The 18312-nt window shown below is 44.2% G+C and overlaps 1 protein-coding gene across 1 annotated transcript in view; it reads left to right on the top strand.

Moving 5' to 3' along the window:
- The first annotated feature begins 10925 nt into the window (after positions 1 to 10925).
- Positions 10926 to 18312, top strand: part of Slc1a3 (solute carrier family 1 member 3) — a 74902-nt gene continuing 67515 nt past the window's right edge. Inside the window, exons 1-2 of the mRNA XM_050138975.1 lie at positions 10926 to 11065; positions 12564 to 12839. Of these exons, the coding sequence (XP_049994932.1) occupies positions 12659 to 12839 (181 nt within the window). The 5' untranslated portion in view covers positions 10926 to 11065; positions 12564 to 12658. The remainder of the gene's footprint in view (positions 11066 to 12563; positions 12840 to 18312) is intronic.

The following is an 18312-nucleotide window of genomic DNA, read 5'->3' as shown; positions in this document are numbered from 1 at the left end:
CCCAAGTTCACAGGCCCACGGGTTCTAGCCACACAGTTTGGAAGGTTTCTCTGATACTGGGTTCAGTATTCCAGGGAAAGATCTTGATATAGTCTAGAAAGACCAGGAATGGCAAATTACAAAATGCAAACTCCAATCAAGTTGTGATCAACCAAGTTGCTTAAAGTAAGATAAAGAAACAAAACCCCAGCCAGGTGGGGGTGGTGCATGCCTTAATCCCACCACTTGGGAGGCTGAGGCAGGAGGATCTCTGTGAGTTTGAGGCCAGTCTGATCTACAAGAACTGGTTCCAGGACAGACTCCAAAGCAACACAGAGAAACCCTGTCTCGCAAAACCAAAAAAAAAAAAAAAAGAAGAAAAGAAGAAAAGAAAAGAAAAATGAAAAGAAACAAAACCCTAAGAATTGACTTATGTGATCACACAGCCTTATCCCTCAAACACGGGACAAAGAAACTCTAAAGAGTGTCTGAATGAGGCAATCCCATGATCAAAGACCCTAAGGAATGGGCAACCCTATAAGCGAATACATGAACTCCAAGCATTGCCTGGGGAAAGCAACTTGGGAAAGATGGCTTGGAGGATACAATTACATTTTCATCAGGTGTGTATCTAAACTACTGGGGAGATTTAAATTTAAATACAGGAATGGCAGAAATCAGACCTACTACATTCTACAGATGTTCTGGGCTTAGGAAGCATGTGAGACTCTGTGGCATTTTAAGTTCTTTCATGGTCAAAATAATTGGCATTTTAGACACCTCTTAGCTCCTTCCTTCATGACTTCACAGTCCACTTCCTCTGCCCCCAAATCTTCTTTGTAGACCCAGGTGAGGGCTCAACCCCTGATTATTTCTTCTCTGGCTACAGTCAGTCATATCCCATTCAAACACTGTGGCTACGCTGATAAAAACCAAATCTAATCTCTAACCACGCCTCTCCCCTGAATTCTTTCTTCTGTAACTGTCTGCCCAACTTCCCTGTTTGATTGCCTTGTTTGTGTTTCCTGACCACACCCTGCCTATTCCCCAAATCAGTAAATTACGACTACATTCCTCTAGTTGCTCAGGCCAAAACTCCTTGATGTCATCCTTTTAGAGCCAATAAATGCTGAAGACAATTTGGCAACAATATGAAGCAGAATAACAGTGCCTGACAATTTATTATACCAGCTTTTGCAGTTTTCTAGTAAATTCGAAAGCACAGTGTTAAAATAGCTCCATTTCACTTCCCGTTTTTCCATCCCATCTATTTATGAATTGTCTCAAATGCCAGACATTCTCATGCTTTCTTGGCATATCTACTCAGAGCTTCAGATTCCTTGTGAGTGACAAGTCCCAAATGTGGAGTGCCAAGCCTCATCTCTCTAGAATGTCGAGCCACCTGGACATCACCATCTGGAGACTGGAGAGGGCCCACAACAGGGCTCTTCATGGCCTAAGCCTTCTGATTCTGTTCCTGTCAGCTAAACCCAGCTAAAACCTCAGCTTTACCCTTCAAGAGTCCCCTTTGTATCCACTGTTCACCACAGAGGCAATGAATTCTGTACCAGAGTTCCAGGCCCTGAAGACATAAGGATTTGTGGCAGATTTTGCTTTGTTTTCTCTTCCTACTGCCTAAATGAAATGCTTACGGCAGCCCCAGAACAGCAGTATTGACTGGAGAGTCCTACTTTTGTAATTGTTTGTTTGGGGGTTTTGTTTATTTGTGGTTTTTGTTGTTGGTGTTGTCTTTTGCAGACCCAGTTGGCCTGAAACTTGTAAGAGGCCAGGCTAGCCTTGAACTGTTAATGATCCCCTTGTTTCTGCCTTTCAAGGGCTGGCATCACTGTGTTCCTCAGTAAATGGCTTCTTGGTGGAGGCAGTTCCAGAAGAACTGGGAGTTGCCTGGAAAAAGACAAGCAACAGGAAGTTACCTTCTGCAAGCTTTTTTTCCACACACCATCCTGTACAAGTCAGCAAGAGCAAGCCCCAGGCTAGAATCTCACTGATATTGCATTTAATCTTTAAACTTCTCTAAAGAAGCAGGAGAAAGAGCCCTGGAGGAATCTGAAACCAGATAAAAGGAATAGCTCCAACTCCAGATTTTGGGAAAGATAGAAATCCCAGCAGCCTTTATCTAAAGGGCAGATGGTACTCACTGTATCTAGTTGTGTGGGGTAAATTCATTTTAAATCAAATACCACGACTAAAACCATTGCAGATAACAAAAACACTGCTCTAGGTAGCAAAGGCTCTTCGCACAGTCTTTTCTGCCTGAGTCTCAAATGTTAGTGGTTGTTATTCCTTGGTAAGTCTACCGGTCTCATGAAGGGCTTCTTCTAACGGAACAGAAGAAAAACCAAGGGTCTGACCAACACGTGGCTAGAAAAGGGTGGGAGAAGGGGAGAGTGTCTGGTGGGCGCAGCTGAACAATCCCCATTTGCTGTCCATCACTGGTCTCTGCTCATTTGTGCCTGATGGAGGCTGGACAGCTCTTGGACCACTGCTGCATGTTATGGCAAGTGCTGGGGAAAACCAGCGACACAAACCTGCCCTTGATCTTCTCAGCGTTGTAATCCTCTACTGAAGGATTGGGGTATCTTTGATACATTTGTTTCTTTCTTGTTACTTTCCACGTGTACTCTCATGAATAGTATAGTGCTCTCCCACCCCATATATCACACACCCCTTTTCTCTCTCTTTTTGATATTCAAACAGAGCACATTCTAGGCCATCTGCAGGGCCCTTCTCAACTCCATCTTTGCGCCTTACTTTTCCCCCTCATCAGAAATGCCTTTCCTTGGTGTTCCTAACTCTGAGAACTGGAGAAAAAAGCCCTTCCACCTTTTGAGTTCCATCTGAAATGCCATCTTTTCCACAAAACCTTTGTTTCCCCTCCATGGCCTTTCTCCTACTTGCCTGGGGGAATTTTAATTTAATAAACCACTTTATTGGTTACTTTATTAACTCATTTATGAAAATACAAATGTTGAATGTGCTCATTAGGAGTCATAGGATGTTTTTATAGAGTGAATAATGTTTAAATGGGTTAGATTATTTATTCCTCAGACATGGGTTGTTCATGGTGAAAACTTTCAAAACTCCTCTCCTCTGGGCTTGTGAAACGGGCAGCCCCATTATCACCTGTGCCAGCCCTCCTGTGAATGCGCCCCGGGGGAGTTTATCAATCACTCCAATTGTTGGGCCCTAAAGCCCCACCAAGGAGGAGGTCGCCCCAAGAGACACTCACAGCACGGTTGATGCAATAGCAAGAGGAATTTTTATTCTGCCACGGCAGAGGTCCCTCAGCCTCGAGAGGAGAAGGACCCTGCTTTGTCTATTACAAGCTCTTTTAAAGGAAAAAACCACAAATTCAGGGAGGGGGTAGTACAGAATCAAAGGGAAAGTCCAAAAATCATTTGTCAACTGTTTTGACTAGTTCATACAATGGTCAGCTAACTCTACTTGATCAATGTTATGGCGGTTACAAGGAGGAACACCTGCAGGTCGTCTCACCCCAGTTCCAGGGTCCGGGTCTATTGGAGAAAGACTACAATGGGGATGGAAAGTACTCAAAGCTCCCGTGCACGAGTGGCTGGTTACTAGGGACCTGGTTCCCAGGAAGGGGGGTGCAGTAGTGCTAAGGTGTCTCAAAGTCTTTCACAATCAGGGCTTCCTCTGTCTTTATCTCCTCCCCTGTTTTCCTGCTCTGTGGTAAGACCCTTGAGGACTGCGAATACATTGGCCCCCCTCCACATCGCATCTTCCCTCCACTGCCGTGGAGAGCCTGGGGAGTTTTCGGACCCCTGAGTGTGGTATTTCCACTGAGAATTTTATCTCAATGAAGTAAAATTGTAGGGCACCAACGAGCCTGAGCCTTGAGAGGCGTGGTGGGTCCCGGTGCCACCAACGTTCAAGCAGCTTCTGGCCTTAGCTGTTGCTAATTCTAGGAATCCCCCTTCCTTCATTGATAAAGTGGGAAAAATAGAGCCTCACTAACAAGAAGATTGTTGTGACAAGCAAACGAGGCAAACAGAAAGGACTGGGCCCAGTGCCCCGCGTAGAAGAAACTTAATGAGTGGTCGATATTTTTACGGTTATTACACTATTCTTAACATTAAACTTCTGTACAGAAACCAAAATATTCTGAGCACTTGTTAATCTCTTTAAATAAATTGGTCTGGAGAGGAAATTTTCGCTGGTCCTGCCAATTCCATCTTCCAACCCTGCTCTGAGGAGCAATCGTTCGTCGGCGTGCTGCCGACCAGAACGAGAAGGCGAGTCTGGTGTGTAGCTTCAAATTTCTCTTAGTTCGTTTAACAGGAGCCAAGGAAACAGGTGCGATTAACTTCAGCACGCACCCGTTTTCAATGAGAGTCGTGTTCAAGATCATCCTATCCCTGCAGCACCTCAAGGATCTTTTCCTGTCCTGTTTGGCAAGTTCGGTTCTCCATGGCTTTTTCCTACCACTGTCCAGTTTTACCTGGTGACCCGTACCTTCCTCAGGTTGGATGTCCACATGGACAGTTGGGCCGGTTTTCTTTCCTGCTGTTCTGTTTAAAGGTAAAGAACATCTTTCTTCCTGTAAACCCGGCCTGCGTGGCTAGTCAGCTGACCTTTACCGTCCCCACGCAACCAGAGCTACGTTCTTTTGGAGGGGTATAGGTCGGACATTGTACTTCCGTCCCAAGTCTTTGCAAAGGGAACAAGACACCAGCTTCCAGCTATGAATGGGGGGCTGAAATGGCTTGCAGGGTTCTTGCTTCGGCCAGGAGTTACCAGGGGATTGATTGGCATTTCCCTTCTGCAGCCAGCCCAGAACATCCTTTCTTCACCTTGGCAGCTGCTGCTCCAGCAATGGATGCAAAAGGGAATGGTGACACGTTCTGTTTAATCCAGCACAATAAAATAGCACCATTATACTATAAAACTAACACAAATGGTTGTCCATGAGACATTGTGCATTTGGGAAGGACTGTGTTCACAACCCAACGTGTGCTTTACATACAAAGGGAGTATCTCAGTTACCAACTGAATTCAAATCCCAAGTGATGGGCAGTTATTGTGCAGAGCCCCATTACTTCATAGCACTACAAGCAAATCTCCTGCCTCATAAAGGAATCCTGTGGTCCCAGACATCTACACAAGGCAACCAGTATCACAGTATAATATGTTTTTCTGGAAATGCTTAGCACTCAGCCATCACACTTAGATTCTGTTCTTGGTGTTACCATTCACTCAGTTGACTCTGGGTAAACTAATGCTTCCGTTACATCTCTCGCCTTCATCCTGGGATTTAATGGGGTCCCAAGGCCATAAAACATGTGATCGCCCTCTCAAACTGCTCTGTTTTAATACAACCCTTTTTTCCTGTTGTACAAGCGACTGGTCACCTGCCTTAATTTGACTTCTGCAATTTATGATCTTCCTTTGGTGGGGAGGCAGTTGGATGGGGCTCGCCTGTGAATCTTCAGTAACCCGGAAGTGAATTATCTCATGAAGGTAACATCTCCCTAATGTAGTCAGCCCAGAATATGCTTTCTTCCCTAATCTTCCTTCCATCTAGACTCGGTGAAAGATGGGCGTTTTGCTCAGGAACACAACATGAATCTTAAATGTAAGTTTTAACACATAAACTAACTAACTTTATTCTAACCTTCCCCGCCCCACCCCCTGTTCCCATTGCTATAACAGCATCCGATGATGAAAACTCAGTTCAGCCACTGAGGTTGATTCGTGATCAAGACCCAGACAGTTTCTCCCATCCCCCCTGCTTTCTCAACTCAAAGCTGTATTTTCTGTTGCTTAAAATTTGCATATTTTCTCAGTGCCTGTTTCTGATTCACAATAAACAATGCTCAGACCTCCTGCCAAAAAAATGTCCAAATGCGAAATAGTTGCTATAATAGTCGTTTTTGTGATGGCAACTTTGAGCTGTGTGCTTTTAAATTATAATTACTTTTTTTTCCTTACAAAAGATGTGTATCTGTCTTGATTGCTGTAATTATGATTCTATACCCGCAAACAGTTATAAAAGACTCATGTCATCACCCTGCCTCCTGAAACCCTTGCCTTTCAACAAGCTTTCGCTGCTGACTGTATTATGTTGTGTTCAATTTACAGCCGAGCAACCTAATGAAAAGCTATTAATTAATATACAAAAATGAATGTCCTTAACTGGGCAGTGGTAGTGCATACCTTTAATCCCAGCACTCAGGAGACAGAGGCAGGCAGATCTTTGTGAGTTCAAAGCCAGCCTGTTCTACAGAGTAAGTTCCAGGACAGGCTCCAAAACTACAAAGAAACCCGGTCTTGAAAAAACAAACAAACAAACAGAAAAGTAACTAAACAGACCAAAGAAGGGATGGCAAGCCAATGATTAGTATAATGTGATTTAAAATTGTAAAAGGGACTTGAGACAAAGAATCTAGTTGAATCTAACTTTATAAATGACACTCAAAATTAGAAGAGGGGACAAGCAGCTTTGTGATTGAAAACACGGCGGGACCAAGAGTCAAAGGGCCTGTATTCTAAACCTCAACTTGACACAAGAGTTATGGCAAAACTTGGCTTGACTTCCTTGTTCATCTGTTTCCAAACTGTGATGCACAGGATCAACCCAGAGACTCGAAAAAAAGAGAAGGAGCTAAAGGAGGGAGGCTTGAAGGAAACACATCACCCATCAGTTAGAGCAGCCTGCCTGTGTGTGTTTTCCTCTGCAATGATCAAGAGAGGAACACTTGGCCATTTTTCCTCCTTGAAGTTTGATGTTTACAGTTATGCTCTCCTCAGGGGTTAGAATTGCGGGTGGACAGAGTGGGAACGACTTTAGAAACATATGCCCAAGGGTCTAGAGAGCAGGGAGGGGGAGGGGACAGCAACTCTGTTGGATTTGGGAAAGAGGTGGGGATGGGAGGGGCTTAGAGTTGACTTCCTGGAATAAACACAGATGAAGAACCTTCACTTTCTTTACTTTCTATCCTACCTGTCCTTAATAAAAACTACTAAAGACTTCTTTTGAAAAAAAAAGAAAGACATTGAGGTTCCAAGAACTTTTTAAGCAGAACCCCTCTTTCGCTATAATAATCCTGGGGAAATTGCTTCATCTCTACAAATCTCCGTTTCAACATCCGGGCCCACAGGACCAGTATTAACAGAAAGTATCTCGAAAGTATTATCATGAAGATCAGATTGGGTGGTGTCTTAGCTAGGGTTTTATTGCCGTGAAGAGACACCTTGAGCACAGCATCTCTTATAAAGGAAACTATTGAATTGGGACTGACTCATAGGTTCAGAGGTCTAGTTCATCATCATCATGGTGGGAAGTGTGGAAGCACCCAAGCAGACATGGTGCCAGAGAGTTCTATATCTCAATCAGCATGCATCAGGAAGAGAGAGAGAAACTAGGCCTGGCTTGAGCGTCTGAAACCTCAAAGCCCACCCACAGTGACACATTTCCTTCAACAAGGCCACACCTACTCCAACAAGGCCACTCCTCCTAAGAGTGCCACTCTCTATGAGCCTATGGGGCCATTTTCATACACACAGAGATGGTGTTTATAAAATACAGCTCCCCGTGGAATTCCCATAATGCTCTCTGGTCTGCTGCATAATGTTTATGTATGTGTGGTTATGAAAGAAGCCAACATTTGGAGTACAGTGCTTGCTCCCTATTGGCTGGATGAATACACGAATGTTTGCATGACTAACTAACCTCTGCAGTTAGAATAGTGGCATTTTTCAGCCTTCATATGGTTTTTAAAATGGAATTTAGTCAGTTAAAGCTAACAGCCTGGAGTTCACCACAGATACTTCTGGGATATACGTGACAAAATGGAAATCTACCTCCAGCCATGCATCTACTCCTGCTCGCTCAAGTTGATCATCAGTTACATTCTGGGGGCCGGTCAGGTTCTTCTCATTGTCTTAACAGAGTCCTGATTTCCAAACTGTGAGAACAGACACTGCACAGGAGACAAAAATTCCTCCTGAAACTAAGTGATGGAGGAAGGAGATACTCAACAAAGCTTAAGTTTTCTTAATTAACTTCCTTCGAGGGGCGGGGGACAAAAACTGCAAACCACTTCACGGAGTTAGATGATTGGCTCCCACAGCCCCTTAGGTGTCAAGATCAGCACTTCCGGTCACCATCGCTCACGCTGCGAGCCAGGTACCGGGTGCTTCCTTACAGATGCTCGGCCGTCATCCTATCTCTCCCAGGAGGAAGAATTTTCCTGAACCACAGGCGGCTGTCGCATGCTCACAAGAAAAATTGGACCAATTTTCTCTAAAGGAACAGGATTTGCTACCGTATATGTTTGCCTGAGGGTTTCGTTTGCCTTAGTCTGGACCCCCAGTGCTAGTGCTTCCTGGGCTCTGTGTCCAGTCTCTAAGCAGCTTTAAATGTAATGCAACGGGCAGACGTTTGTCCATAATGTCTTGTTCTTTCATCTATTTGATGTGTCTATGAAGGGAGGAAACCATTTTAAAGTTCAACAGTCCTGCTTCTAAAGCAGAGGGGCAGTGGAGAAACACGCAGACCAAATCCAGGTTGCCCCTGGAACATTATTGTTACAGAAGAAGTAGTTCCCAATATTTGGCCTGCATCCAAACCTTGCAGTTCATATGAACTCTGAGTTGAGGTTCTTTGCATCTCATTTTCTCGTTAGCTTTTATTACAACCAACAAAACTTTCAAGGGTGAATTAATTCCTTTCTCTATGGACGCCAGACTCCTGTACTGCTTGCACAAATCGGAATAATAAAATTGTTTTAGCCACGCTTTAGAGATTTGGAAAGGATGAAGAAAAGAAAAGAAAAGAAAAGAAAAGAAAGGAAAGGAAAAGAAAAGAGAGACAGAGAAAGCAAAAACCAGGCTGCTTCCTCTGAGTGGTTTTCCAGGCCCTTTTCTTGTTGGCCTTGGGAGGTAGGCAGTGTGAGCAGAAATGTTGTTAGGGATTTGAAACTCCACCTAAAATTGTCCCATTGCTCTTTAAAGTTCCCTTAGAATGCAAATCATGTACAGTTTTTTTTTGTTTTTTTTTTTTTTTTAAGTGAGCATAGAAGTTCCAAATGCATGACTCGGGAAAAAATGATGGTCTCTGTTCTTCCGGCCTACATTATGCATCCAAGCTACCAACAGAAAAACAACCAGCTTTGGTTTAGCACAGAAAGTGGCAATTCAGTGATATAGTCTCTTAGATGATATCAGCCATTCACAAGACTTGCTCAATGTTCCCTGATCATCAGGCACAAGGCAGGTCCTTGCCCTCAAAGAACTTATCATTTGGTTGAGAAGCCCAGACTTGACTTGATCTGAAAGCGAAGGACACAGGCTAAGTGTTAAGCAACAAGTGCGGATATTAAGGCATCTGAGGAGAGGAAAGATCACCAAGAGCTAAGACTGACAAGAGGCTGTCTTTTCATTAAATTATTGAAGTGGTGTCAAATTAGGAAGTCCTTAAAAACCGCTGCTAATTTGTCGTATGGGGCACTTATACAGTTCACCATGGCTTCCAACCGGTAGCCGTTCCAAAGCATATACATGAACGATTAAAGGCTAGCAGAGAACATTTTTCCCCTAGCTCCCTGTATTTGCTAATGAGGAACAAAAATACATATTTTGGTGTTAGATGACATACATAAAAACTGAGCAGACTTCGCTTGAGGAATTTAGCAAACAAGTCGATAGAACACGGCCGTGATTTTGGGGTATGTGTTTAGGTTTCTAATGAGTCTTTTTCTTCCACCAAAACCAGTTTTTAAGTTTGGGGGGGAAGGGTAAGTCACTCTCAACAATTCATTTTCAATTAATAGGTTGTTTATTTGTGCAGTCTGTTTTTCCTTTTGAGAGAAGTGGCCACGCGTGGTGTTGTGACTCCGGCTTTTAATTCCAGTACCTGGGAGGCAGAGGCAGGTGGAGCTCTGAAATTTGAGGCCAGCCTGGTCTACTGAACAAGTTCCAGGACAGCCAGGGCTACACAGAGAAACTCAAAAAACAAAAACAAAAAAGCAAAAGAAGGAGGAAAAGGAAAAGGAGGAGGAGGAGGAGGAGGAGGAGGAGGAGGAGGAGGAGGAGGAGGGGGAGAGAGAGAGAGAGAGAGAGAGAGAGAGAGAGAGAGAGAGAGCGCGCGCGCCAGGAAAGCAGCAGTAGTCTCAAAACCAGGAAAGATTGCTAACTCCTAAAAAACAGGGAAGTGGACGTTGAGTATCCAAGAAGGAAGCAGCTGAACAGCAACTTTACCTTTGGAAATCGTGAGTGCATTTGCATTCTTGCTCTTAAAACACCGTTTACTTTATAGTTTGGCAGTGATCCTGGAACTTCGGCGTTTCTTACCTTTCTGTCTGCAGAGCAGGCAGCCAGAGCTCAATTAGATTTGTCATCTAGGAGCTTTAAACTACTAAAGCAGGGGCATGTCTCACCTTGTGTTTTGAGTAAGTTTTATACACGTTGAGAGGGCAGCCCTAAACATTCTCATCTCTGTACTTAATTGTACTCAGGATCCTTCCAAGAAATGTCAATTATGTCCCCAATGCTGGGGGGGGGGCACACAACAGTTGTTTGAGCAGGCAAAAGAACACCCTCTGACGTCTCCAGAAGGAGAGGAAACCTGAAATAAACTGAGGTAATTCAATACGGCCCTGGAGAAGCCTTTCTAACGTTCTAATCGGGACTTCCACTGTCCAAGTGTGTGTGCGCTTTAGTTTTCGATTCTTCCAGGTTCCGATTTTGCATTTCTAATAAAAAGTGAGCTGACAGAGAGTGAAAGAGTTCTAAGGAGCAAAACAAAGCGAGCGAGAGAGCGAGCACGCTTCTGGTGTGCCAAGATTAATCAATATTCCGGAGAGCTCGGGCTCCCCCTCCTCCCGCGGCTGTTTTCATTTCCCCACTCCCCCTTGCCCCAGCCCAGGCTCCGCCCCTTTTCTTAAGTTGCCTGATAGTAAGTGGCGGTTTCCGAGCACACGCGTGTTGTCAGGGCTAGCCTGCCCCGCCGCTCGCCCGCTCAGCTAGTACTCGGAGCTACCTGCCGGGAAACTCACCTTGACACTGCCTGGGGTGTCTCCCACCCGTCGCAGAATCAGAAAAGGTAAGCGCAGCCTCCTGTGTTCTGCGGGGCTCAACTTCGTGTCCCATTTTTCCGTTCGCCGAGCGGCGGAGTAAAGCTAGCCATGTTGGTAGGTGAGGTCCTGCTAGGACCGAGTGCCGCCAGCGTGTGCTAATTAGCCGAGCCCAGTCCGCTCTTGATTGGAAATTCGGTCGTTCAAGGTGGACTCGGGCTAAAGGAGGTCCGAGATCTGGAAATGAAATCAAGATCGAGCTGGTGTACATCAGAACTCAGAGTTTTAAAAAAAAAAAATCTGGACTCTCCTCTCTCCATTTCTTCCCCACTCTCTAAGCTTTTAATCTGGTGTAAAGTCTTAAACACATTGCAGGTCTTACTATCAATGACCTCAACCTGCAGTTTTATTTAAAAGTCAAACTGTTAAGTCTTTTTTTTTTTTTTTTTTTGCACTCTTGGATTTACCGAAAGCCCGCTAGCGCCTGGGTTGCAGCTGCCTCCCCCACGGGCGCACACGCTGGCTCTGGCTTTGCCAGATACACACGTCCACAGGCAAAACTGATCATCGCTAAAGACTAGGGATTAAGAGTCTTGCACAGCATCGGGAGGAAGCCCATGATTTCCAGCAAGGAAAATGGTTTAGCCGTTTGTATTTGAATAACCTAAGAGCGCTTTAAAGAAACCAGAAACCACACACTGTAATGTTTGGAATGAAAACTGGATTCTCTCATCTGTTGCAGAAATCCTAAATTTCAAAATATGGAGACAGCAGTGATGGTCTCCTTGGAAGGCTCGTGCGACTTGCGGGTTTGCCATAAACACAGATGTGGCATTATGCTCTTACTTCTAATAACATGAAAATGAATTATGATTTCTGATAATATAGAGATGTGCTTAGGGCAGTGTGCTTATTTCACGGAAAAAATTACCCTGAAAAACCTCAAAAGCATTTCCACTGTCCCCTGGGCACTCGTGTTCCTTTTATGACCATATTTACAAGTTAATCTGTTCATGTTTCTTTCTTAGTGAAATTAATAAATAAAGCCAAAGAGTCACTACGTATGTCAATGACCATATGTCAATATCTCAAACATCTCGGTTCTTCTTACTGGCATAGTTATGTCTTCACCCACATACAAGACGGGAGTTATGGAGTGGAATTTTCTGTGTTCAGTTCAACTGGGCATTTATTGAGTGCGTGGATTGTGCAATGTGCTTGGCTAGGCTCTGAGGAACACAGCGGAAATGTGGGTGCTTGGTCACATCCAACTCTGAAGAACCCCTTACTCATTGAGGGGAAAGAGCAAATGGGAAATTAGAACACAATTCTTTGCTCATCTACTCTAACTGTATGTCCATCTTGTACACATAATCCGATAAAAAATAAACACAATCTAGCCTGATAGTGTAGCTCTCCAGCCTTCAAGTTCTAGTTCAATTTACCCAGTGCCCATCTCGACCTGAGCCAACACTGATTTCTCAGCCCAGGAGGCTGTAACTCTTGTCTCCTTCTGTTCCGTTCTAGTTGTGTTCTCTGACACCGAAGAGGAGATCTCACTTTCTGGGGACAATTTCAAGACGCTGCAGTGCAAGGTCACGGTATTCCTAGAAAGATAAAACATGACCAAAAGCAACGGAGAAGAGCCCAAGATGGGGGGCAGGATGGAGAGATTCCAGCAAGGAGTCCGCAAGCGCACACTTTTGGCCAAGAAGAAAGTGCAGAACATCACGAAGGAGGATGTGAAAAGTTACCTGTTCAGGAACGCTTTTGTGTTGCTCACTGTCACCGCTGTCATTGTGGGTGAGTCATTGGACCAAAACCAAAATTACGAAAGCCTGTCTCCTGTTTCTGCAGGACCTCTGAATGCCCGGGAGTGTTATCAGATAGACTGACTGTAGGTATTCAAATCGATAGTTCAGGAGCTCCTCTGCATTTGAAGAGGTTTCCTGCCCTCCCTTCCCCCCACAAGAAAAAAATAGCAGCTGGTTGAGAGTCATATATGCTAATCAGAAAAAATTGTTGGTAAGCGTTAAGTTCATCCATTGATTGTGAGGTTAAGATAAATAAATGCTTTCCCAAGTCATGTGAGGATAGTGGCCTGATTATTGAATCATTAGGCACAAGTAGTTAAATACTAACAAAAACAAATCTAAGCATGTTAGACGTGGCCAGAGAAGTATAATTCTTATACAATGTCACTTTCTCTTAAAACTGATTTATACAATTAGTGTACCCAAGATGAATCGTGAACCTCTGGTAGTAATTACATCCTAGCTAGTGCCGACCTGAAGCTGAGTATCAGTGCTTAAAACTGGAAGTCAGGTCTGCCCTGTGTTTGCATGCTCTCGCTCAGTGACTTGGGAAGGTAAATTGGGAAAGTGTTAACACAGGTCTCATTCATTCATTGCCTCATAGAGCCTGCCATAGCTGGCTACATCACTTTTTAAATATTTCAGCCCCTTACTAATTTAGCATTGGTTGACGGCAATCTGTCTTAATAAAACTTCGGTTTATTTGGTTTAAAGCTATTTGAAGTTTTAGTTTATTACTTATAGACAACACAGTTCTTACCTTAAAATACAGATGAAAATAATAACTATCCGAAATTTTTGACGAAACCAGTTTAGGCATCCTTAGGCTGGAAACATAAACCAATATACTAAGTCCTCAAATAAATTCCTACCAATTTCCCACCAAAAGGCACTCATGTAAAATTTTAATTGTTGTTTTGTAATTATCCAAGAAATCCATACATTTTAAAGAAGAAATGACTTCATAAAAATTAAGAAACTTGTATAACATATGGATATAACCTTGTCAAGAGAGTTGACTTTACGAGTGACAAAGAGAAATACTGCCCGAGAGAAAAGTTGGTCATAAACTTTAGATTTAGCCCATTTAGCACCTTTGGCTCTTTTCAGTGATTGCTAATTAGTGAGTTTCCGGTTCATTATAGAAATACTCCAGGTGGCATGAACTGGTTGAGCCAGAGAAATAATGGCTCTCCTCAGTAGGTTCCCGGCTGTGATTCCAGTCCAGGAAGAATTTTAACACACACTGTGCCCTGGTCCTGCGAGTCAAGGCAAACTGCAGTGTTCCTGTCTCCCTCATTTTATTCTCTGAATCACAGCTGTTGTCCAGCCAAGAGACAGCCTAATACCCGGAGTGTTTACACGAACTAGTCCAGATACCTTCTGGGAAGGTTCCGTGTGCTCTCGGCTCTCACTCGTGATGGCGGGTATGATACTACGGACATCCCCAGTTTAAGGATGCAATCTCGTCAGGGACCAGGCAGTTGTCCAAAGTCACTATGTTAGAGAAGAGAAATGAAGTCAGCCTAGTGCCAGACACCGTCCTCAGAAGTAAAGACCCATCTTACCTTTTTGCTCTGCTGACTACAGCATTTGTATGGGAAATGTCACGTGATGTGGAGGCCCGTGAGGCAATACTGTTGCTAATGCTAACGCAGCATTAGCACTCTACCATTTGATTGGTTCAGTTAAACTCAAGAGAAAAATGATCATTCTACAATTAAGTCTCACCTCTCACACCCAATTAATAGATAACCACTTGTGTCGCATGCTGTAATATCTATGGAGCTCGGTGTGTTTGGAAAAAAGACAAAATGAGCTATTCAAAATGGCGTTCTGAACAACCAGAGTTCAGTCAGTGTGACGAAAACATTTCCATTAAAGAACAGAGGAATGGAAAGCAGAACGTGAGCCTGGAAGTCGGAATAATAGAGAAGGAAGTTGCTAAACACAGAGAAATAGCCTCGCTCCTAACAAGAAAATGCCAGGAATTAAGGGTCTATTCTCTCTAGGGCTCTCGCTTCCTAGCCCAGTGGGGCCTTTCCTCAGATTTGTGAGAACTGCAGTCGGATTTGGCGGAGCTGGAGTAGATGAGTTGGCTGGATGCCCTCGTGGTTGGCTTTACTAGTGGAAACTGAGGGGTTAGAAGCAGTAAGGAGCACTAACAAAGAAACACAAAAGGAGCTCATTGATAGTCAGAGGGACCACCAAGTTCACACCAAAGGTCCTGAATAGCAAATAGACAACTTATAAGCAAACAGATTTAGGAAAAAAGAAAGAAGCCGTTGGTTATTTTTTTTTTGGTTGGTCTTCCTCGGAGGGCCCAGTTGAAACAAGGCCTCCACTTGTCATGGGAGCCCGTGTCTATATTAGCCTTAAGCAAGATAATGGTGAAGGAATATGTCTGGACATCAGTTCTTGTGGGGGAAGGAGTCAAGACAGATGCTAGCGAGTGAAAAGGAAGAAGTCATTTTCCCAACATCTGACTGAGAACCCATAGGGTTTAGATTCCAAATTCTTAGGCATTGTCAGCTTTCAGGAAAAGATGTTTAAAAACTTTATCCATTTTGTTTCGTCTTTTTTTTCTAATAAGTTGAATATGCACTTAATCTGAAATTGAAAACTAGACAAAAATATTGTGGACGATGAATAGAGTCGTGTGAATTCATGACTTCGGGATAAAGCAGAGAATTGTAGCTATTTTACCATCGTGTCCTCTGCAAGTGTGAGCATGTGCAGTTGGGTGCCATTTCCAGGCAGGGGCAAGGGGTGAACCTGTTGTGCTATGACAAAGCCTCATAAAACCGGGGGGGGGGGGGGGGGGGGGGGGGGGGGGGGGGGGGGGGGGGGGGGGGGGGGGGGGGGGGGGGGGGGGGGGGGGAGGGTTGGCAGAGTGGCAGAAGACAGCAGCAAGCACCGAGTCCCTTTGGAAGGGTTTGTGTGGAAAGCCTTGGACCGCATGTATTTTCCTGGGCCACTGCAGACGTTTGTTTGACAAAAAGAACACACTAAGAAGGGTGGCTGTTTCCCTTCTTCTAGAAAGCACTTGGTCATTCCCCACTGTGGTTAACTATGTTAGAGTATCCTCGCATCTTGCTAGAAGAAAGGGAAAGTTCTTTCTTATGGAAAACACCGAATGTGACCATGTCAAGGGAATGTGCTTTCCCAATAAAATAACCATGAGATCCACTCACTGCTGGTCTTGCTGTGGACACGTTCACACACACACACACACACACACACACACACACACACACACACACAGAGTAAGTTGGCATCAGTGCAGCCTTTACCTGAGTTTGAAAGAAAAGAAAATATATTGACTACATCTTTATAAATCATTTCCTCCCATTCTCTATCTTCTTTTGGCAATAAACTTAAGTAGACAAAAAAAAAACAGTGACCATTGTGGATGCCTCTTGGGACAGGTGCCTCTTGGAATGGGTGTCTGGAGAGTTAGATGAAAAGTATATTATTTTTCTCTGATTAAGTGTATAGTTTGAATTTTGTATCTCTCTCACGCACACACACATATATATGTATGCTATAGAAATATATATATATACTACTGACTATTGCCTTCTCTCTATTAAAGTAATAAATTAAATTACTTATATAAAAATTCAATGTTATTCACCAATTCAACAGTCACTGAAGGTTGCATATTTGGTCCTGTGCCTTGCAGTGGGTTTCCCGGACCTTGGGTTATTTACGGAGAGAGATGGATGAAAAGCAAGATGAAAAACAAATACACAAGAGCCAGAGGTTGCAATAGAGAAGTTCGTACTCTGAACCTTTAAAACAAGATAGCATGCACATTTTGTTAGAGTAGATGGCCTCTGTCTGCTGGCATCCCAGAGGTTCTGTTTTCTCATCACACCACCTTTGGGAACCCTAAAGGTACCATATTAATGGTAACAGAGTTTGAGCTTTGGATAAGAAATGTATCTGGATTCCTACAGTAGTTGTATTAGTCTATACCTGTGTGACCCTAAACAAAGTATTTAATCTCTCCGAGGCTTGATGGTCCCAGCTTTCATCACAGTCAGATTCAGCTCACAATGCCAGCCACCTCGCATGCTGGTTGCCACACCTTCCTCTGGATTAATTTTGCTTAAACGTCACACCAGGGAGGGAAGCACGTTTACCCTCTTGTTTTATAGATGAAGAAACTAAAACACAGACACTCAGTGTGGATGCATACTGAGGATTCAAGGCAGACACAGTGGCACGCACCTGTGGTCACAGCATTGAGGATGCTGGGGCCAAAGGATCACTTGAATCCAATAATCGGAGAGCCCATCACACGCATGTGCATACACACACAGTCTCTCTCTCTCTCTCTCTCTCTCTCTCTCTCTCTCTCTCTCTCTCTCTCTCTCTCCCCCACTCTGGCTCCAGCTTCATCCTGGTACTCACATTGTTTTGTGTGTCTGTGTGCCGGCCCCAGCTCTCAGGGGTGGTACATCCTTGTTCTCTTGTCAGTTAGCTAAAGACCTGCACTAAGTGAGAAATGAGAAGGAGAAGCTGAGATCTCTAGAAAGGTCGTTCATGAGACTCGATGACCAAATGAAAGAGGATGGTGGTGGCCTTATTCTTCTATGACCAAGAGATAGAATACGAGGGTTAGAAAACAGAAGAAAGGGCCAAGAATCAGTGTGTTGCAATAACAACTGGGCTTCCATTGAGTTGAAGGCAGAACGCACCTACGGGGACTAGGCCATGGAAGGGGTTCACTTTTGGAGGACATTCCTATCATATTGTGGAGGATAGAGATGGCTTTGGAGGACAAACTAGTAATGAGTAGTGAGTGCATCAGGGCATCATCCCGCCTAAGCGCAGTCCTTCGTGCCTAGAAATAAGTCACCTTCCAGAAAGGCTGCTATGTACTCTGCTCCTCAGATACTTGCACTGTTCAAGTTGGCTGGATGAGCCAAATAGATGAAGCCACATGAATACAAGATGGTTTATTACCTAACAGCTAGAGGGCTGGGAAAGGCTGCTAGTGAGACCACACTGGTGACCCTGCTTGGAGTCATGGAATGGGCACAGTTTGATACCCACGCTGATGTCACTCTGCTTCCTTGAAGCCCCTGACAGTAGGCATCTCCACACAGGTCGAACGACAAGAATCCAAAGAATAGTAAGCAGGTTTTAGGCTCCATGGTTTCTTCAACACTTCTGGAGAAAGCTGGAGGAATGATAGCCCTGGGAAGCCCTCCCTTGGAATTAGCAGAGGCACCTGTGCTGCTGTTTATCAGGGGCTGTTGGGGCTGAGGTCTGGGGGGAAGGAAGCCATGGAGTTATAGTCCTTGCTCTAGAGAAGTAACACAGAGATTGGGAGGAAGGACTGAGTCTACACACACACACACTCAGAAGCAGAACTACAGAAAGATTATTGGAGTTAACAAGGCAACTATCTGGCACACATGCCAACTGCACCCAGAACCTGTCGCTGTCTC

The sequence above is a fragment of the Alexandromys fortis genome, unplaced genomic scaffold (assembly GCF_014885135.2).
Source record: "Alexandromys fortis isolate MF-2015 unplaced genomic scaffold, M_Fortis_MF-2015_v1.1 scaffold_37, whole genome shotgun sequence".
NCBI lineage: Eukaryota > Metazoa > Chordata > Mammalia > Rodentia > Cricetidae > Alexandromys > Alexandromys fortis.
Note: the sequence above shows the minus strand (reverse complement) of the source record. Positions and strands in the feature narration are given on the sequence as shown.